Source organism: Anabrus simplex, chromosome 9 (genome assembly GCF_040414725.1).
Source record: "Anabrus simplex isolate iqAnaSimp1 chromosome 9, ASM4041472v1, whole genome shotgun sequence".
Lineage (NCBI taxonomy): Eukaryota > Metazoa > Arthropoda > Insecta > Orthoptera > Tettigoniidae > Anabrus > Anabrus simplex.
In genome coordinates this window covers 72,126,092-72,149,159 of record NC_090273.1, presented here as the reverse complement: position 1 = coordinate 72,149,159, position 23,068 = coordinate 72,126,092, and the positions used below count along the sequence as shown (strand labels likewise).

The 23,068-nt window shown below is 39.4% G+C and overlaps 1 protein-coding gene across 3 annotated transcripts in view; it reads right to left on the bottom strand.

The window, feature by feature from the left end:
• Positions 1-23,068, bottom strand: part of CCDC53 (Coiled-coil domain containing 53) — a 54,294-nt gene that overhangs the window by 7,834 nt on the left and 23,392 nt on the right. Inside the window, exons 3-4 of one of the 3 annotated variants that reach the window (XM_067153794.2) lie at positions 19,071-19,351; positions 18,866-18,917 (exon numbers count right to left, since the gene is read on the bottom strand). In XM_067153794.2, coding sequence (XP_067009895.2) covers positions 18,866-18,917; positions 19,071-19,351 — 333 coding nt within the window. The remainder of the gene's footprint in view (positions 1-18,865; positions 18,918-19,070; positions 19,352-23,068) is intronic. The other 2 variants (XM_067153795.2, XM_067153793.2) reach the window with 2 other exon arrangements.

Below are 23,068 nucleotides of genomic sequence, written 5' to 3'. Positions count from 1 at the left end.
GTGGGCGGCCTAATTTGAACCTGGCAGAAGGTAATAAAATGCCTTTGGGAGTGGCGAACCCATCGTACAAACAGCCTATAAAATGAGAGAGAGTGAATCGAGGCCTCGGAAAATGCTAGGGCGTCACCCTGAAGTGATGCGCAGTTTCCGGTGCTCTGGGGGAACTGTGAGAAGTGGGCTACCAGGCATCACAAGAATTGGTACCATCAATGTCATGACTTTGAACGGCAAGGTAGAAGAATTGATAAGAGTATATGGAGAAGAAAGATATAGCAATGATGGGAATAAGTGAGACAAAATGGAAGGGGAAAGGTCAAAAAGAATTGAAGAAAGGGTATAGATTACTGTATATTGGAGTGAAGATGGCAACAAATGGTGGTGGTGTTATATCGAGAGAAGACCTAGCGCAATATGTGGACAAAATTGAGCAGATCAGTGACAGGATAATTAAAGTTAGACTTGAACTTGAGAGTGGAATCAAGGATTTTATACGGGTTTATGCACCCCAATCAGGGTAAGCAGATGAATGTTTAGAAGAGTTTCTAGAAGAACTGGAAAGCTGTATTGAAGACAAAGAGGTTATAATAAGGGGAGACAGGAATGCACATGTTGGAACAGACAGATAGGGAAAAGAAAAGATAATTGGCCCCAATAGTTATGGAAACCAAGATGAAGGAGGAGATTTGGTAATAGATTTTTGTAGAAGGAAAGGATTAATTGTTGGCAAGGAAAGGAAGATGTTATAGGGCCCTTTGGATATGGAAATGTAACTCCAGAAGGTGAGTTGTTGGTGGATTTTTGCACGAGGAATCAGATGATTGTTGGAAACACCTGGTTTAGGAAGAAGAACAGTCAGAAGATTACAAGGTATGGCTGGGGAGACAGACGGACAAAGACCATGATTGATTATATAATCATAGAGAAAGAACACCGGAAGAACCTTGTAGATGTAACAGCCATGCCTGAAGAAGCCTTTGGTGGAGATCATAGAGTTGTGATAGGAAAATTGAAAGTTGGAAAGATTGAAAAACCCCAATTAAGAAGAGAGAAAAGAATTAAAGTATGGAAGTTGAAGGAGAAAAGCATACAAGAAGAATTTCAAAGGGAAATAATACCCTTGGTACCCAGGACAGAGGTGGGGAATGTTGAAGAGGAATGGAAAAGATTTAAGGAAGCACTGGTTGGATGTGCAGAAAAGGTGTGTGGTAGAACATCAGGAAATGTGAAAGACAAAGAAACACACTGGTGGAATGATAGGGTAAAGATTAAAGTGAAGGAAAAGAAAATGGCATGGAAAGCATGGAAAACATCTAAGACTGAAGAAAGTAGAAGAAAATATGTGGAGGCAAAGAATTTGGCCAAGAAAGTAGTGGAGGAAGAAAAGAGGAAAAGCTGGGCCTTATTCACACAGACACTGAGAGATGATACGCAGGGTAGCAAGAAATTACTGTATGGTATCTTAAGAAACAAAAAGAGAGATCAAGTAAACACCAGATTTGTGAAGGATGAAGGTGGCATAATTTTAACAAAGCCAGAAGAAATAAGAAATAGATGGAGAGAGTATTTTCAGAAGCTGCTGAACATAAGAACGGATGACAGTCATTCAATGGACGACCAGGAAAGGCAATTAGTTGACGAAGAAATGGATAAAGAAATTACAATGAATGAAATTGAAATGGCAGTAAGAAAGATGAAAAATAGAAAAACTGCTGGAATAGATGAAATTTCAGTGGAGATGATAAAGGCAGCTGGAGCTGTAGGCCTGCAGTGGACATATCGGATTCTCAGAAATGTCTGGGAGAATAAGGAGGTCCCTGATGATTGGCAAAAAGGAATAATCATCCCAATTTTCAAGAAAGGTGATAAGAAAGTTTTGAAGAACTACAGGGGAATTACTCTAATATCCCATGTTGCTAGGATACTGGAAAGTAGAATAAGGTTGAGGGTTGAGAAGCAGATACAGGAAAATCAGTTTGGTTTCAGAAGTGGAAGGTCAACAATAGAGCCCATTTTCATTATGAGACAACTAATGGAAAAGCATTGGGAGTACGGGAATGATATGGTGATGACATTCATTGATATTGAAAAGGCATATGACAGTGTCCCTAGGACGAAAGTTTGGGACAGTCTGGTGCAAAAAGGAATTGGACAGGGATTAATAAAAATGATCATGGCATTGTATTAGGAATGTTGTAGTTGCGTGCAAACACAAGTTGGCAGGACAAGTTGGTTCAAAATAACTAGTGGGCTGAGACAGGGAAGTGTTCTATCACCAATCCTGTTTGCAATAGTAATGGATGACATCATGAGAATGGCAAAAGTAGCATATGAAGGAAGAGAAATGAACATGATGTTATTTGCAGATGATATTGTGATTTGGGGAGAAGACGACAGGAAGGTTCAAGAACAGTTGAATGTGGTGAATGGGAAGATTGAAGAATGTGGATTGAAAATAAGTGTAGAAAAGAGTAAAACTCTTGTTATGACTAGAGGGGAGAAAGAAGGGAAAGGTCAGATTAGACTTGCAGACAAGTCCCTGGAAGTAGTGGAAACGTTTAAATACCTGGGGAGTGAATTAATGGAGAATGCTTGACTGGATGCTGAGATTAGTAAAAGGATTCAAGCTGGAAGTTGTTTCTATCATAGTGTAAGAAATATGTTATGGGACAAAGATGTGCCAATGGAAGCAAAGGATACTATGTACAAGATGTATTACGTACCCATAACAACTTATGGAGCAGAAACTTGGACAATGACAAAGAAGGATGAGAGTCGAATACAGGCAGCCGAAATGAAATTCTTGAGGAGTATGATACAGAAGAGTAGAAGAGACAAAATAAGGAATGAGAAAATCCGGGAAGAAATTGGAGTTGAAAAAATGAATGATAGAATAGAGAAGAGCCGACTAAGATGGTTTGGGCACATAAAGCGAATGAGTGACGAAAGAATGCCAAAAAAGGTGATGGAAATGCAAATTCAAGGAAGGAGAGGCTGTGGACGACCACGACTGAGATGGAAGGATACCATCCAATGCAGCATTATAGAAAGAAACCTGGACTGGGACACAGTGTTGGAAGAGGAGTGGTGGAAAGACCGAAGAAAGTGGAGAGGAACCATATTTGCCCCTACTCGGCTACAGCTGGATAAAGGGAAATGATGATGATGATGTAGTTTAGAATAAAGAACTCACAAAATATAACTAGATATGGTTGGGGAGATAGAAAGACGATGATTGATCTTATTCTGGTGGAGAAGGAGAAACATAGACAACTGGAAGATGTGACAGCAATGTCAAGAACAGATTTTTAAGGAGACCATAAAGTGGTGGAACCCAAATTAAGATTTGGTAAAATAATAAAAAAGAATAGAAAAAAGTGAAAGAAAAATCAATGGATGGAAGTTAAAAGAGAAAGAAATAAGGGAAAAGTTTCAAGAGGATCTGAAGAAAGAAATTCCCAAAGATGACTTAAACAGTGTGGATGAGGAATGGATATGTTTCAGAAATGGATTTGTAAAGTGTGCAGTAAACACCGATGGAAGACTATCAGGATGGAAAAAGGAAAAAGAGACTCCTTGGTGGAATAGTAGGTAAAGGAAGCTGTTAAAGAGAAACAAATGGCTTGGAGGAAGTGGATAGGCAGCAGAAGTACAGAGAATTTGCAGAAATATAAAGACGCCATAAAGGTATGTTAGAAAATAGTACCTCTACAAGAAGAGAAACGGAAGAGCTGGGAAAGTTTTACAGAAACTGTACAGGAGGATATAAAGGGAATTTAAAAGGTTTTGTATGGTTTGGTGAAGAATAGTTTACGAAACAGGGAAGATACAAAATTTGTAAAAACTGAAACAGGGCAGATATTGACACTACTGAAAAGATGGGAAGCACACTTCTCAGAATTCCTAAATATTAAATACAGTGAACTGGTAGATGAGAAGGGAGCAAGAAGAAACAATGGGGAAAGAAGAAGAACAAGAAAAAAAAGATATCAATGTTAGAAATAGAGGAAGCCATACAAAAGATGAAGAGTGGTAAAACAGCAGGAGTGGATGAGGTAACTACGGAAATGATAAAAGCAGCAGGACCAATAGGGTTACAGTGACTGTATAGATTACGGTATATAGAATAATCTGGAGGAAGAAAGAGATCCCAGAAGAGTAGGGAAAGGTTTAATTATCCCAATATTTAAAAAAGGTGATAAAAAGGAATGCAATAACTACAGAGGGATCACCCTTATTGCTCATGTAGCTAAGATATTTGAGAGAGTATTGGAAGGAAGACTTGAGGAGGAAGCTAGAAGGAAAAATGGAAAAAGAAGAGTATGGTTTTAGGAAAGACAGATCAACGTTTGATCAGATCTTTACATTAAGACATATGATGGAGAAAAGATGGGAGTTTGGAAAAGACATAGTGGTGACATTGAGAAGGCTTATGACAGTGTGCCCAGACAATTGGTAGGGGATACATTACAGAAAAAACAAGTTAACAGAGTGGAAGTGCAAATGATAAAAGCTATGTACAAAAATTGTGTTAGTAGTGTGAAGACTAGTATAGGAAAAACAAAATGGTTTAAAGTTGAAACTAGTCTCCGAGAGGGAAGTGTACTATCCCCCATACTATTCATCATAGTCATGGATGAAATTTGTATGAACACTAAACAGAGATTAGGAAGACAGGCAACAAAAGCCATGTTGCCTGCAGATGATATAGTGATATGAGGTGAGGATGAACGTAAGTGCAAAAACAAGTAGATATATGGAATCAAGAGACAAAAAAATTTGGGATGAAAGTAAGCACAGAGAAAACTAAAACAATAGTGATGACAAGGGGAAGGAAGGAAGAGGAAAGATAAAACTGAATGGTAAAATTCTGGAGGTGGTTAAAAGTTTCAAGTACTTGGGAAGTGTGATCACAGAAGATGGAAAGATTACCGAGGAAACTGGAAAAAGAATACAACAAGCAAACAACTTCTACCAGAGTGTAAGGGGTATTTTGTGGAACCAAGATGTCCTGAAGAAATGTAAGAAAGTATTATATTCACCCTATTATGAACCCATTCTAACTTATGCAGCTGGATCGTGGACTACAACAAAATGAGAGCTAGTAAAGAGACTGTTGTAACTCTCGTTAACCAATTTCAACATTAATAAAGAGACTTCAAACCTAATTTCCCTTTCAACTATATACAAGAGACTACAATCGCTCCTTCCAGCTAATATTTAACACAGCTGCTTACCATCAAGCACTCTTCTTCACTCGTGCTTTTAGAAGACTACAATTTTATCTCTTCGCACGAGAGTTACAACAGTCTAACTATTTTTATATTATTATAAACCCCACTTGTTCTGAGCAGCAGAAACGTCTCTTTACTAATTTTTAAAAATTGTGTTTAAACTCCACTCGGAGTTATTAACTACTTTCTTCATCATTATCCTGATGCTTGAACTGTTCAAAACCCGATAATTTTATCTAACACCCTCAACCATCACAAGGCCCCGCTTTACTTGTTCCAACGTAACAATTTTATTATAAACTTCACTTGAAGTGAGCAACGGTAACGTCTCTTTACTAGCTTTAATATGTTTTAATACTTTGGAATTATCAACTTTTTTTCTTTTATCATTATTCTAACGCCCTCAAACTCCACAGGGCACAACTTTACAAGGTTTAACGTAACAATTTACGTTCTTATAAAATTACCAGTATACAATTTGTTACCAATTTTTAAATAAGGACATTCAAGAAAGTGTATAAATTTAAGACTATTTGTTTTTTAAGACTTTATTAAGGCTTCATTTTAAGAATATCATAACTATTGTTAACCATTTGCTCACCATTTGAAGCACATTTCCATCATCATCCTCACTTTCATATGTAATTTCAATACAAGCAAGTACCTGATTAATTACCTTTCAGATTGAGATTAAGGCTGAAGATGCCCTTAATTAAAGGGCGAAACATGTCCCTATAATTTTATTAAAGATTTAATTTCTTAATTAAAATCTCTATTTATGTATTGAATAGGTGGAATAAATAAATTTTAATATTTATTTGACTTCATTGTACATTTCAATACGGACCAAAACATGAGAATTATAAAATGTAATGTACAGGTTTTTCGGGGATTTTTCGATGATACAGTTCACTCAGTGGCGTATCCTGGAATCTCCACTGAGGCATGCAACTAGTAACCATGCAGTTAACACAATGTATTAAGTAAATTTCAATTCTACTCACCCTAATTACATGTAGGTGAACTCGAGCCAAACAGTTTTACTGTAAGTTTCTGGATTGAAGGTGCGTACACAATTCTTGTTTTCTGTTTTTAAATTTACAAGGGTCCGCCTCCGTAGTGTAGTGGTTAGTGTGATTAGCTGCCACCCCCGGAGGCCCAGGTTCGATTCCCGGCTCTGCCACGAAATTTGAAAAGTGGTACGAGGGCTGGAACGGGGTCCACTCAGCCTCGGGAGGTCAACTGAGTAGAGGTGGGTTCGATTCCCACCCCAGCCATCCTCGAAGTGGTTTTCCGTGGTTTCCCACTTCTCCTCCAGGCAAATGCCGGGATGGTACCTAACTTCAGGCCACGGCCGCTTCCTTGTCTATCCTTTCCAATCTTCCCATCCCCCGCAAGGCCCCTGTTCAGCATAGCAGGTGAGGCAGCCTGGGCGAAGTACTGGTCATCCTCCCCAGTTGTATCCCCCAATCCAGAGTCTGAAGCTCCAGTACACTGCCCTTGAGGCGGTAGAGGAGGGACCCCTCGCTGAGTCCGAGGGAAAAGCCAACCCTCGAGGGTAAGCAGATTAAGAAGAAGAAGAAGAAGAAATTCACGAGGGGAGGTAGAGGTCTCCCGGCTTTAACTATTTGAATTTTTTCATCAAACGAATGGCCAGTAAATGGCTTTACAAACTGATTTACAATTATATCAGTTTTAGACTCATCCATCGTTAATACCACATGTGCGCAAAATATAATAAAACACCGAAAACACAATGAATTAACTCACTAGTTAGCCACAACTCAAGCACTGGAGGTAAGTCACCCCAGTGGCATTGGTCAGTTTCGTCACGTTGGGTTCTCGCTGGGGGGTAATCTGTGGGTCCCGTTCACTGTAAAGATGCTGACTTTCTCCAAGTTGCTAACAGATGGCAGAGGGTAGCACGGGTATGGGGTGACAAATTCTGACCAAGTTTCAATTGCAGCGACATCGTTTGGAGGGTTTCAGAACTACGTCTGCCACCGAATGCAATTTTAAGATAGAATGCCTTACATCCTTAACTCCTCCATTCGCTGTCTCTTGCTTCCTGGAGTGGTGTAGACGGCGAGACTACACCAGCACCACACGTTGTCAAGCAACGGAACCAGTGCAGTGGCGCGGACCTTTTGAATTTCTGAGAGATGAAATCGTTAATATTTGACTTGAAACAACCTAAAATCGTACATCAGACAGTTCTTTGTGTTATCATAATGCATGCAATGAATGCCTTGCATTCAAGGAGAATACGCCCCTGAGTTCACTATATGATCTGTAGTGAACTAAGTATCTCTAGGCCTAGGATAGAGAAAGGGAAATTCGTCTGCAAACGAATAAGGGTAGAAAATCACCAGGACGAGGAAATTAGAAGTACATGGATATGATTAGTGAGAAGTTTCGAATAGTGGACAGTAAGCAGGTTCAGGATACAGAAAGAGAATGGGTAGCATACAGGGATGCTGTAGTAGAAACAGCAAGGGAATGCCTAGGAACGACTTGTGTGTAAAGATGAGAAAAAGCTAACATCTTGGTGGAATGATTAAGTGAGAGTAGCTTGTAAATGTAAAAAGATCGCTTATCAGAAATGGCACCAAACAAGGGCCGATGAAGACAGGGAATTGTATGCTGATGAAAGAACAGTGTGAAACAAAGAGTTGTTGAATCCAAAAAGAAGTCATGGGAAGATTTTGGTAATAACCTGGAAAGGTTAGGTCAAGCAGCAGGGAAACCTTTCTGGACAGTAATAAAGAATCTTAGGAAGGGAGAGAAAAAGGAAATGAACAGTGTTTCGGGTAATTTAGGTGAACTCATAATAGATCCCAGGGAATCACTGAACTGGTGGAGGGAATATTCTGTAAATCTTCTCAGTGTAAAAGGAAATCTTCCTGGTGGTGTCGCGAACAATCAAGCTTATGGGGAGGAGGAAAATGATAATGGTGAAATTACAATTGAGGAAGTGGAAAGGATAGTAAATAAATTCCATTGTCATAAAGCAGCAGGAATAGATGAAATTAGTCCTAAAATAGTGAAGTATAGTGGGAAGGCCGGGATGAAATGGCGTTCATGGAGTAGTAAGATTAGCATGGAGAGTTGGTAAGGTACCTTCAGATTGGACAAAGGCAGTAATTGCACCTGTCTATAAGCAAGGAAACAGGAAGGATTGCAATAAATATCCAGGTATCTCATTGATTATTATACCAGGCAAAGTATTCACTGGAATCTTGGAAGGGAGGTTGCGATCAGTGGTTGAGAGGAAGTTGGATAAAAACCAGTGTGGTTTCAGACCACAGAGGGGCTGTCAGGATCAGATTTTCATTATGCACCAGGTAACTGAAAAATGTTACGAGAGGAATAGACAGTTGTATTTATGTTTCGTAGATCTAGAGAAAGCATTGACAGGGTACCGAGGGAAACGATGTTCGCCATACTGGGGGACTATGGAATTAAATGCAGATTATTAAAATCAATCAAAGGCATTTATGTTGACAATTGGGCTACAGTGAGAATTGATGGCAGAATGGGTATGCACTAGGGAGGGTGACCAAACTGTAAATGTGCTAATGGATAGAGATAAATTAGTCCAAGTAAAGGAATCTAGGAAGCCTGATCACATCTAATGGAAAATGTACAAGGGAAGTAAATGCTCGAATTGCACAGGTGGAAAAGCCTTCTCAAAAAATAAGTCTCTACTAACATCCAAGAATGTTAACTTAGAGTAGTGGAAGCACTTTGTGAAAATTTTAATATGGAATATTGTAAGCTATGGCTCTGAAACATGGACCCTGTGAAAAGCAGAAGTTTTGAGATGTGGTGTTGGAGACGAATACTGAAGATACCTTGGACTGATAAAGTTACAAACGAGAATGTGCTCAAAAGAGTAAGTGAGAAACGCAACCTGGTTAAATCCTTGAACAAAGGAAAGAATAGCTTTGTTGGCCATTTGATTCGACATTCTGATTGGTGCACCACCCTTATTGACGGGGAAAAGGAAGGAGGAGTAGAGGAAGACCAAGAACTCAATTTATAGACGGCATTAAAGGCAAATACACATATTGCCACTTGAAGCTATTGCCTAAAGAAAGAAGACACTTGGAAGACATGCATGTCACCCACCAACCTAATGGCTGAGGAGGAGAACAAGAAGAAGAAGAAGAAGAAGAAGAAGAAGGGTTCTTGGTTCATGGTACTTACAGGGGTTAGACAAGGCTGTAATCTTTCACCTTTGCTGGTTGTAGTTTACATGGATCATCTGCTGAAAGGTATAAAGTAGCAGGGAGGGATTCAGTTAGGTGGAAATGTAGTAAGCAGTCTGGCCTATACTGACGACTTGGTCTTAATGGCAGATTGTGCCGAAAGCCTGCAGTCTAATATCTTGGAACTTGAAAATAGGTGCAATGAATATACTGTAGTATGAAAATTAGCCTTTCAAAAATTAAATTGATGTCACTAGGTAAGAAATTCAACAGAATTGAATGTCAGATTGGTGATACAAAGCTGAAACATGTAGATAATTTTAAGTATTTAGGTTGTGTGTTCTACCAGGATGGTAGTATAGTAAGTGAGATTGAATCAAGGCATAGTAAAGCTAATGCAGTGACCTTGCAGTTGCGATCAACAATGTTCTGTAAGAAGGAAGTCAGCTCCCAGACGAAACTATCTTTAGATCGGTCTGTTTTCAGACCAACTTTGCTTTACGGGAGCGAAAGCTGGGTGGGCTCAAGATATCTTATTCATAAGTTAGAAGTACAGACATGAAAGTAGTGAGAATGATTGCTGGTACAAACAGGTGGGAACAATGGAAGGAGGGTACTCGGAATGAGGAGATAAAGGCTAAGTTAAGAATGAACTCGATGGATGAAGCTGTACGCATAAACCGGCTTCGGTGGTGGGGTCATATGAGGCGAATGGAGGAGGAGAGGTTACCTAGGAGTCTAGTATGGAGGGTAAGAGAAGTAGAGGGAGACCAAGACGACGATGGTTAGACTCAGTTTCTAACAATTTAGAGATAAGAGGTTTACAACTATGGTAAATGAGGCCACAGCCCTTGTTGCAAATAGAGGATTATGGCGACGTAAAATTAAAATTACATTCCCCCTGATGAAATCAGTTCAATAGTTCTTGAGATACCGTCCACATACAAACTTTCTCTTTTCATAATCACCTTTTCTGAGGCAAGTTTATAAGTACCATACCTAGATTACGGTGGCGTCACCATTCCCAGAGGCATTTTATATCTACTGCCAGGAGTAACTTTAGGCCGCTCCTTAGAAGCAGACATTGCTCACAGGAGAAAGTTCTTCTATGTTATCTGCCGTTGGGACTGGGGTCCTTTTCCACTATCTAAACAGCTGACCATGTTCTCCTTTCTGGTGAATTCATGTGTCATTTCCTACACCAGGCCTCCAAAGGGAGGACTCTGTCTGCAGCCATTGATCCTCCCCCTTGCGTGCCAATTTTGGTAATGGCCACTTGACCTGTGGCCAGACAGTTGCAGATAGTACAGTACTGTCTACTGTCACATACGGTAGCAGGATGATCCTGTCATATAATATAATATAATATAATATAATATAATATAATATAATATAATATAATATAATATAATATAATATAATATAATATAATATAATATAATATAATATAATATAATATAATATAATATAATATAATATAATATAATATAATATAATATAATATAATATAATATAATATAAATACACCAGTCACCACTTGGGAAGCCCTTGGCCATGCAGAGAGAGAAGAGACAACAGTGTCTGCCTTACTCATTCCCTAACTGCAATGTTGCTGGGCTTCCATTCCTTGCCACATGCCGATCTGAGGTGCGTTTCTTTTGTAGCCTATAAAGTCATCATCATCATAATTCCCCCTTATCCAGCTCCTGCCAGGTCGGGATATTTATGGCACTTCTCCATCTTCCTCTTTCCTTCCACCATTCCTCTTCCATGGTCTTGTCCCAGTCTAAATTTCATCTTCTTATGCCGCCGATTCAATCCACTTTGTACTAGGTCTTTCCCTTGCTCTCTTGCCCTCACACTTTGCCTCCAGCATCTGTCTTGGAATTCTATTCTCCTCCATCCTTTTTACATGTCCAAACTACCTTAGTTTATTCTTTTAAACTTTCTCATTTAGCTTTCCTATCAAAACTTCCTTCCCAACATCTTCATTTCTCACTCTGCCTTTCCTTGTCTTTCCTGTCATACTTCTTATGAATTTCATCTCACTGGCTTGAATTCTAGTCAAAGTCCAAGTCCCAGCTTCATAAGTCACTATGGGTACATAGTACATTTTGTACATTTTCTGTTTACTTTTCCTTGGTACTTCTTTGCTCCAAACAAGTTTTCTTACATTTTAGTAGAATGCATTACCCTGCTGTACCCTCCTGCTAATCTCCATGTTCACCCTAGCATTTTGCATTAATTCACTTCCCAGAGGCATTTTATACCTACTGCCAGGAGTAACTTTAGGTGTAACAGTGCGCTTTCCCCTCTCGACATCACCATAGTCATCCTTTTCTCTGTACTGATTTTCATGCCATACATCTCAATTTTTCGTTCAGTACATCTAATTGTTGTTGCACTTCTTTGCTGTTCTTTCCCCAGATAACATCATCATCTGCAAATAGTAGTATCTTTATCTCCATAGGCTTCCTTTGTTTCCTTTACAATTTTGTCCATGACCATAATAAAGAAAAGAGGTGATAGTATAACTCCCCTGTCTTACAAGGGAACATCGGCAATGGTTAAGTCTCCGATCGCAATGAAACTTGGAAAGCACATTCAGGTGCACATAAAAAAGATGTCAGCATCAATTTTGCAATGTTGCAACTTCTAGGCCCCTCAGTTAATGCTCTAACGAATGTTGGCACCCAAAATTGATGCTGACATATTTTTTACACATACCTCAATGTGTTTTCCAAGTTTCATCGCGATCGGAGACTTAACCATTGCCGATGTTCCCTTGTTAGTCCAGTCCTATTCCTAAACCATTCTGTCTTTTCACCTGGGGTCAGTACTTTGCTAACACAGTTGTTGTACAAGCTTGCACCATTTCTAGCATATTTCTCTTCCGAGTCTCTTTTTAACCATGGTTTCCCAAACCTTCTCTCCAGGGACACTATCATATTCCTTTTCTATATCTATGAAAGTCATAACCAGATCCTTTCCATATTCCCAGTCCTTTTCCATCAGCTGTCTCATGCTAAAGATTGGATCCACTGTAGATCTTCCACGTCAGAAGCCATATTGTTCCTCTTGTAACTCTCCTTCAATCTTTCTTCTCATTCTTCTTTCTAATATTCTTTCCAGTATTTTAACTACCTGCAATATAAGTGTGCTTCTTCTATAGTTACCACAAACTTTCTTGTCCCCTTTCTTAAACACTGGTACTATTATCCCTTTTTTCCAGTCTTCAGGTACACATTTGTGTTTCTACATACACTTTAGTAGTCAGTACAGCCATTGCATACCAACAGGTCCAGCAGCCTTTATCATTTCCACACTGATTTCATCCATCCCTGTTGCTTTTCCCATCTTCATCTTTTGTACCGCTAATGCCACCTCCAGCATTGATATATCATCCTCTGTTGTTGAGTCCTCACACTGTATTGCTTCTATCTTCCCTGTACAGTTGTTCACATTCAGTAACTTATCAAAATACTCCTTCCATCTTCTCTTTACCTCTTATGGGTGTGTTAACAATTATCTATCTTTCTTTTTCACTAGCTTTGTGATAACGCTTTCTGTCCTCTTCCTATAAGTCCATACAGCATCCTTTTACTGCCACTTACATCCACTTCCATTTTTTGTGTAAATTCTTCCCAACTCTTCTTCTTTTCTCCTACCATCTTCTTACATCTCTGTTTGCTGTTGAGATACTTCCTTTCGCTTTCTTCTGTTTGATCACGGTTCCATTCTCGCCAGGCAGTCTTCTTTTCTTTCACCACTTTCCTCACTTCCTCATTCCACCATGGTGTCTCCTTTTCTTTCACTCTTGTAGATGACCTGCCACAAGCACTCTCTGCTGCACTAACAAATGCCTTTTTAAAATTGGCCCACTCCTACATTTTCCACTTCATTAACTGGAATTTGTTGCTTCAATCTCTTCTGAAAATCTTCCTGTACATTTTTGTCTTTCAATTTCCATACCTTTATTTTGCTTTCTCTTATCTTTTTTAGTTTTCCATTTTTCCCAACCATAATTTTGCCACCACAACTCTATGGTCCCATTAAATGCTTCTCCTGGTAAAGCTGTCACATCCATCAACTTCCTGCGATTTGTCCTTTCCACCAAAAAATAATCAATTACTGATTTTGTTCTTCTGTCACCCCATCCATATCTCGTAATTCTCCTGCTGTTTCTCTTTCGAAACCATGTATTCCCCACTATAAGTCCATTCCTTTCATAGAAGTCCACTAGTTCCTCTCCTTCATTATTCTTTTTCCCATATCCATATGGTCCAATGACTTCTTCCTTTACTTGTCTCTCGTTTCCGACCTGTGCATTCAGATCTCCCATAATAATCACTTCCACACATGAAATTTCTCTTTCTACTTTCTCCAAGAATCCTTCAATATCTTCTTCCCTGTTTCCCGTCTGCGGTGCATACACTTGTATGAAGTCCATCACTTCATTATTCATCTTTAGTCTAATCTTCATTATTCTGTCACTCACAGTTTCTACCACTTAAACATACTCCTCCAATTGCTTTGAAATGATTAGTCCCACTCCATTTATTGCCTCTTGGCCACCACTCCAGTATAATATGTATCCTTTCCTCAATTTCTTCCTTCCGTTACCTTTCCATTTCACTTCACTCAGCCCTATCATTTCCACCTTCTGCATGAAAACTACTACTTCCTCCGCCTCTCCTGTCAGGGTCATAAGATTTACTATTCCTATCTTAATGATGGTTACTGGTCGCCCATTTCTCACAGTTGCCCTAGTACCACGAGAACTGCATGTTGCTTTAAGCAGGGGACGCCCTAACCTTTTCCGAGGTTGATTTACAAGTACCACACCATATATAGGCTATTATTATGATGGGGTTGCCACTCCTAAAGGCATTTTATATCTACCGCCAAGTTTTATTCTACGCCGCTCCACTGGAGTACAGACACTACAAGTTTCCCTCTTCCGCCAACGATGCTGTACCGAAGTCCACCTTCTCCACCACTGATGCCGTTGGGGTCTTCACCCATACCCTGGGCTTGTGCCCTCCATATTTGTGACCCCTGGAGAGAGGGTGTCCTAGTATTTTAATGCTCCCTGGAACTGGGCTCCCTGTTGGTCTGCAAGTTGTATTGGGTATTTCAACCAGCCCTACTGAATTGTAGGGTTCCCCTACCCGCCACCTGGGGATGCGCCCTCTATGGGTTAACAGGCTCCCCCTATACAGTACAGACAGTATGGCCTAAACAGTATTGTGTTGAAATGCTTAAATTTGATATGATTATGTTGATGATAAAGGATGAGTAATAACCTAATTACTGTATATTATTAATTTGATATATAAACATTAAATGTATGTTCAAAATATAATTTTACTTTGAATAGTTTACTTTCAATGCAATAACTGTGTTTCTGCAGGAATTTAAACCATGCTTTTCGATTCATTATGTTATAATGGTACAATACGTCCCAAATATTAGAAATATCCACATACATAAAAATTTTAAAAAATGGTCCATATAAATTAGCAGCCTGTATAATTATTTCAGACATTTGAGTGGTCCTTTGGTTCAAAAGGTTGAGATATGCTGGTATAGACAGTAAACTCACTGGCACAAAAAATGCAACATGCAATAAATGCTGAAGAAATGATATGTAATAATTTATTTTTTATAAAAGTTTAGTATTTCATCCTTCATTCTTAGATGGGGAGATTGCAGGCTTTGTTTTGTGAGCAAACAATGAAGTGTGGATTGTGTATTGCACTAATATTAATTTTTTACAATGTGAAAAACACATCACCGGATGCGAGACAATAATATTTTCTTGCTCTTCCAGCACTCACTTGTTGTAGTGTTTTATAGAATGCCTTTCAATCACATGTGCAAGTTAGATGTTTCTGTCATTACCATAATCAGTTATCTGGAGTAAACATGTCGTTAGGTCCTGAAAATGCTGCAAAAGCTGTTTCTTTGATGGAAGATGGTCGCAGGATGAATTACATCGTAGAAGTGTTGAGAACTACACCTTCCACTATTTCCAGAACTGTAAGAAGGTACAGAGAAACTGGAGGCTATTCAAGGCCCAAGAAGAGCAACATCACCAAGAGATGATCACTTCTTACGGCTTCAAGTTCTTCGCAACCATCACACTAAAGCACAAAATCAACTCCATCAAATTCAACAGGCCAATGTTAGAGAAAAGACTGGAAGAATCCAATCCTCAATCCAGAAGACCAGCTCAAAGCCAGAACTCAACAAACAACATTGCACAGCTTGACTGCATTTCACAAGGAAATATCACGTCTGGACATTACAACAATTGGAGCAAGTGCTGTTCACTGATGAGTCGCGATCTGTCACATGATCACCTGACTGGGGAAAAGTATTCCCTGTGGACATTCTCATCCAGGATGCCTTTTCAGGGGGGTTCTCTGATGGTGTGGTCAGGATTCAATATCACTGCGGACAAGTGGATTAAGAAGCGTTGGAACTTCCATAAGGCTCCGTAGTTCAGAGTAGTTAGTTCCATATTTCAACACCACACGCCACACAGATCGTGGTCTTAATGAGTAGCAATTGAAAGCAATATTGTATAGTAGGCATGACGCACTGTATAATTTTGTTTGCGTATGAACTGAATGTTGTTATTATAAGCAGTCAGCATCATGCCAGCCTGTTTTGTGTCAGGATATACATCTTAAGGCACACCAATCCTAAGTTTTTTCTATAGATGAATGTCAAGTTGGCAATGCAGCTTTTTAGAAGGTCAGTTGCAATAGGTCTGGTGTTTTATAGAGCACGTTGTGTGCATCAAAAGAGAGAAGTACCTGAAATATTTATACATGATATAAGCAACATTTTGGATAATATTATGCTATGAAGTCATGTTAAGACCAACTGACACCAGCATCACCTTGCAGCGGTAATGCTGAACTACACGAGTTCCAACACTTTATACTTCATTCACTCTGATGACTGCAATGACAGATTTAGTCTTTGTGGAACATGGGAGCCTTGCAATGTATCAGTACATGGAGGTACATGGAGGAAATCCTTCTAGGTCATGTAGTGCCCTTCACTCCATTTATTTATTTCACACTGATGCAGGACAATGCATGCCCACGTGGTGCGAGATGTGCAACAATTCTAAAATGAAGGGGAAATTCATGTTATGATTTGGCCTGCTCGAAGCCCTGATTTGAATCTTATTGAGCTGGGGAAAAGGGTCCATCAGCACTATCCAGACACCGTGTAGGATCTACGGAAAGTCGTCCTTGAATAATGCTTTAAAAAAACTGAAGTGTTGCTTTTTTTCATACTGGTAAGTGTAAAAATTCTATTGCCTCAGCTACCATGTGCAGGCATTCTGATTTGATGCCACTTGTACGGTACCGGATTTCTTCATGAAATTCTCGAAGCAGTTCGACTTGCCAACAAATGTAAAACAAAAACCTCATAATAACTGTCATTTGAAATTCATCAGACAATATTAGAAACTCCTCCCTACGGCCAAATAATGTACAATACTCGAGTATTTGACGGAACTCGAGGAAAGGCTTGCCAGCCATTACAGCTGCAGGCTCCCGTACCATTCGCGCACCTACCACTGAACTTGGTGCTATCCAGACACCCTACAGGACCTCCGGTGGCAAGTCCTCCTGGAAGAATGGGAGATGACACTGAACATTAATCAGGAGCATGCCTGAAAGGTTGCATGCCATTTTGATGCAAGAGGATGCATCTGAGGATGAGAAGTGAAGTGTGCAGTATAACAAAGCACAGCAAATGTTTTGTCTTTTGTTGTTAGGGACTTACTTAGTTTGCACAGCATGGGCTCACCTTGATTTGATTTCAGCATTAGGCTTAAGACTTGGTTTAGTTTAGTGGTGATGGGGGGGGGCTGAGAGAGAGAGAGAGAAATTTTATCACTGCTTGTTTGTTTACAGCAGGCTTAGTCTTCATTTGCTCAAGACTGTTTACTTTGCCTCAGTTGATAATGACATCTATCTGTGTTGAATTCTGGGAGTTATGCATATTGTATAAATTTCAGGGTGTGGAAAATGTAGCAAGATTTATATTTGGTTATAAAAGTACAGTACATGGGGGCAAGTTGATTGGTCCCTCGCATTGGCAATGAAAACATATTCCTGTAAGTGTAAGTCATGCGAGGTAGGATTTATATGATTCACCTTCAGAAATTTAATTTATGGTGGTGAACATACAATACAGTTATATGCCAGGACGAAGTACAATCCACCCTACATTTGCCTTGAAGCAACTAATAAAAAATTTCAGGAAAAGATAAAAAGGAGGTACATATGGTTTTGTTGGCCTTGAGAAAGCTTATGATAGTGGTACCAAGGAAAGAAGGAGGGAGAAGCCTTAAAGAGGAGTCCCAGATAAGTATGTCCAGCTAATTCAGGAACTTACAAAGGTGTGAAGACAAATGTCAGAAGTAGCGAGGGAGAAACAACAAATTTTTGAAGTGATGAAGGGATCAGCAATAAGTTCTTTCTTGTTTGTAATGGATGAACTGACAGAGCCAGTAAGGAATGAGTCGCCATAGTGTTTCATGTACACTGATGATATTGTGCCATGATGCACAATCTAAAGAAGCGGTAGAAGAGAAACTGGAACAATGGAGAACAATTCTGGAGAAAAGAGGGTTAACGATAAACAGAATTAATATCTTTGTCTCAAAGAGGCTGGAAATGACCTAAGATTATAAGAAAACAAAATCCAAAAGGTAAGATTGCTTCAGGTATCTGGGATCAAATGTTGAAGAAAGTGGAAATGTGGAGAAAGAAGTAAATAGCTGAATTCAAGCAAGCTGGAAATATCGGAAAGATATAACAGAAGTGCTTTGTGTCCAAGAGATATCTGTGAGACTGAAGAGGAAAGTTTATTAGACAGTTGTGAGACCAGTGCTTTGAAACATTGCCTCTCAGTAGGGTAAATGTTGGAAGAATCAAATCAAGGTTGGGAAGATGAAGATGTTGTGATATATATGTGGAGTGATAAGGATGAACAGAATCCAGAATGAGCACATTCGAAGGACAGTGAAAGTTACAGGTGTGGCAGAGAAGTCCTAGAACCCAGGCTTAGATAGTACGGTCACTTAAGGAGGAATTAAACTACATGAGGAAGAAGATTCTGAAAAAGGAAGCTGAAGACAAAAGGAAAAGGTGGATGGATTAAGTCTAGGAACACCTTAAGAAGAAAGATCTAGATAAGAAAACATCAAAAAACATAAAAAGAAATGAAACCAGATCATTAAAAACAGCAACTATGTGTGAAATGGGATAAGCTACAAGAAGAAGAATGCTGGTGAAGGTTTCTTCAAGTTTTACCATATTTTACACCATGAAAACTTTGAGATAAGCAGCTAATCTAATCTGAATTAGAAAAATATACTTAAATCATTACCTTGGTACTGTTCACTATCCATTCCTGGCAGCTTGTAATTAAGGAGGTTGACCTTTTAACAATAATAATCTCTGTAGAAACTTAGACTGAGATTTTTAAAATCTTTCATTACATTAGCAATCAATGAACCAGAATATGATAAATCAAGCACTGCCATGTATATTTATCATGATAGTCATCACAGAAATTAATTTATCAAACTTACTCCAGAACTGAGGGGTCAAATCCCTCTGCCTGCATCTTCAGACGAACAGCCTGTATGGGAACTCCTACGTGGATCATTCTAAAGAATTTTGCAAACCGAGGATCTTGGGAGGCTTTTGGTCCTGACTCAGTCTCCATTGGTTGCGGGTTAGATTCCTCATGAGTTTCTTTATTCTCTGATTCTTGTGGAACACTACTCTTAATCTCTGTCTCTGGTGGTTTTTCAGCTTGCATGGGCTGGCCAGCAGACTCAACATTCTCAAGACCAGATATTGAGCTTAACTGAAACAAATAAACACCTTTTCTTTAAAGACTGTTATAGTACCTTTCAGAATTCATTCTAAGTGCCTCTACAATTTTTTGGCGTGAATATTTCGAAGCAGTTATTGGGCATTGGATTCCGAGCAGAATCTACGATTCTACGAGGAGATCAAAGTCAAGGAGAGGATCATAGAGATCAACCAAGCATTCTTGAGCTACTCTGGCAACATTTCAAGGTGTAAGGAAGCAGTGGAGAAGATGGTGGTAGAAGGGAAGGTACTAGGAGGGAGACCGCAGGGGGCAATTGCGAGATGGGTCGATCGGATAAGGACACTTGTTGGAAAGTCTTTGAGTTCGCAGCTGCTTTCGTACTTTGAGATAAGGACACTTATTGGAAAGTCTTTATTTGAGGTTTTGCGGTTGGTTTTGTACTTTGAGATAAGGACACTTATTGGAAAGGCTTTATTTGAGGTTTTGAAGCTGGTTTTGTACTTTGAGATAAGAACACCTGTTGGAAAGTCTTTATTTGAGGTTTTGCAGCTGGTTTCTCACTACAAGATAAGGACACTTGTTGGAAAGTCTTTATTCAAGGTTTTGCACTTGGTTTCATACTCTGATAAGAATTCTTGTTGGAAAGTCTTTATTTGAGATTTTGACTGCGTAGCAAACATACATGGATTCAAATAAATGTAATTTTGTGTAGAAAGTAATAAACTCATCTAACAACAAGTGTCAGGGAGCTGGAGATAATCATGGATCGACTGATAAGAATGAACAGGGAGTATGGCCTTGAGATCAACAAGAGCAAGAAGAAAGTCGTGATCGTGAACAGGGCAAACAACAACCTGCCACAAATGAGTAGGGTAGCTGGGTTTGAGGTAAAGGGGAGATTCATCTACCTGGGAACTCTCAGTCTCGAGCAACAGAGGCTGCTTGGATGAGATAAGGAGACGCCTTACCCTGGACTGCATGGCACTGCCAAACTACAATTTATTAAACGGACGAATAATGAAATTTATACACTTAACTGCCAAACTAAACAAGATATGGAGGGACAGGACCATCACCAAGAATACTGAAGCTGGTAAATGTGCTGATATTACCAATCGCCACACATGCCGAGACGTAGTTAAAACAGCTGACAGGAAGAAGATGCTGAAAATGTGGGTCTGCCATCAAGTCCTACACATATCTTGGATGGAACAGCAAACCAATGCTTCAGTTCTTGAGGAGATCAGAGTCAAAGAGAGGCTTGTGGAGAAGATCAACTGAGCATTCTTGAGATAATTTAGCCATATTTCAAGGAGGAAGGAAGCTGTGGAGAAGATGGTGGTAGAAGGGAAGATACCAATGGGTAGACCTCAGAAGCGGGCACCTGAGAGATGGGTCGATCGGATAAGGACCCTTGTTAGAAAGTCATTGTTCAAGATTTCGCTGCTGGCTGAAGATCGATCAGCATGGCGAAAACTCTCCAGCTGGTAATGACATGTCACTATGCCCTGTCAATGGTAAGAAAAAGGTAAGAGAGAGATGTCTAATAAACCGGGAGAGCAAGTAGAAAAGTAGAACGACAATAAAAAAGGGAAGATTTGAAATGTTATCGTAGTACACTTGAGTTTCACATACACATAAACAGGATAAGCTGCAAGAAGAAGAATCCTGGTGAGTGTTTCCTTGAGTTTTACCACCAAAACTTTCAGATTAAACAAATGATACGGAATCTGCCACCTGGGCAACTGCCCTAAATGCAGATCAGTGGTGACCGATTGATAGGGGAAGATTTTACGTGTTCACCAATAAGAACGGTTCTCAAAAATATTCAAGTTTTCAACGAGGAATCAACACATTTTTCGAGCATTCAATTTCAAGTTTACAGTCTACTTTGAGACTGCGCAGTGAATACATGCGTTAACCAATTTTAATAAAATGAAATTAATTTTGTGCAGAATGTAGTGAAGTACCAGGTGGTTACAATTAAACATTCCCTACTTAACCGTCACTATGTGGAAAACAAGTGATTGCATGAACAGGAAACAAAGACATGGTGAAGGGGAACAATGAAACACTTTTAATACATTGCCATATCATACAATATAGCTGGTTTTTGTGGATGTAGCATCTGTCACACTACAAAGTGTGGTCGAAATGGCACCCATCTGTGTCTAGGACAGCCCGAAATCATGAGATAACCTGCTGCACGGCTGCACGAAGCATCTTTATGGGTGGGCCTGATACCTCTCTTTATATGTTTCTCTTCAAATAGCCACATGTGCAAACTTTCTCATGATAAATTCTCGTTCAGGTACCAGTGAAGCATGCAAATCTTGTAGCCCTGAACATGGACATTATTCGTACCAAGTCTGGTACGCATACTATAAATAGTTATACACTATAAAAACTGTGAATAGAGTGGGTTATGTAGGGAAAGGTTAATTGTAACTACCCAGTATATAAGACACAATTGAAAAGTTACAACACTGTTACTCTATAATAACTGAGATATGAAATTGCAAAAATTACAGGAAAATTTTGACAATGACAATACACACGACAAATTTACACAGGAAACTACAACTGGATGCCGTTATGCATCATTAGACCAAGCGCCAAAAGTTAGTTTCGAGATATTCGCGTTTAAACTTTAGATTTATGTGTAAATTCAAGGAAACATAATTGTGTTAAACATGGTATTCCTGGTGTTGTAGGATAATAGATTATACCTTCTCACCAAATTTCAACATTTTTATACTTACAGTTCATAGATTTTCTTGAAAAAATGGCACTTAGTCTACTGATGCAATTGAAGGTATTTCTCACTTGGGAATAATGCATCACAATGCTACACCAAAAACCCCTTACTGTTGAGTATCTACTGAGTAAGACTTCAAAAAATTGTGCAACCGCAACTGTGATTAAAACCACAACTCCGGCACATTATTGAAGTTTTAGATGGAGAAACTCTAGAAGGGGAGCTATTCCCTAAAGTCATTGCTATAACCACTTATTGATCTGATGAATTTCAACTGATCTGAGTCAAATACAAATGGTAAGAAGTGAGGCATTGTAGTCTATACAATGCATATTTATTTATGGATTTTCCTTCACGACAGGCCTATTATGTTCTGAGAGTACAGTATTGACGTGATATTTTCAAGCCAATGGGTAAGTTTTGTTCTGTTTTAGACACACATTCTGTGGTGTAGGGGTAGTGTGCCACCCTCTAACCCGGAGGACCCGGGTTCGATTCCTGACCACGTCAGGGATTTTTACCTGGATCTGAGGGCTGGTTCGAGGTCCACTCAGCCTACGTGATTACAATTGAGGAGCTATCTGACGACGAGATGGCAGCCCCGGTCTAGAAAGCCAAGAATAACGGCTGGATTCGTTGTGCTGACCACACGACTCCTCGTAATCTGCAGGCCTTCGGGCTGAGCAACAGTCGCTTAGTAGGCCATGGCCCTTCGGGGCTGTTGCACCATGGGGTTTGGTTTTTTTTGCTAAGTAAAATGGCAGTCTCTCATATCATTAAGGGACGCTGACCTAGATGTTAGGCCCCTTTAAACAAGCATCGTCATCATTATCATCACCATCAGAATGGCAGTCCCTTAAACTAAGTAAAGGATATACAACCTGGTATATATGGTTATGATTACTTTATTCCAAGAAAAATAAAACGATTCTGAAATAAAATATAGAATTTTAATTACTTATCTCAGTCGAACAGAACAGGAACAGAAA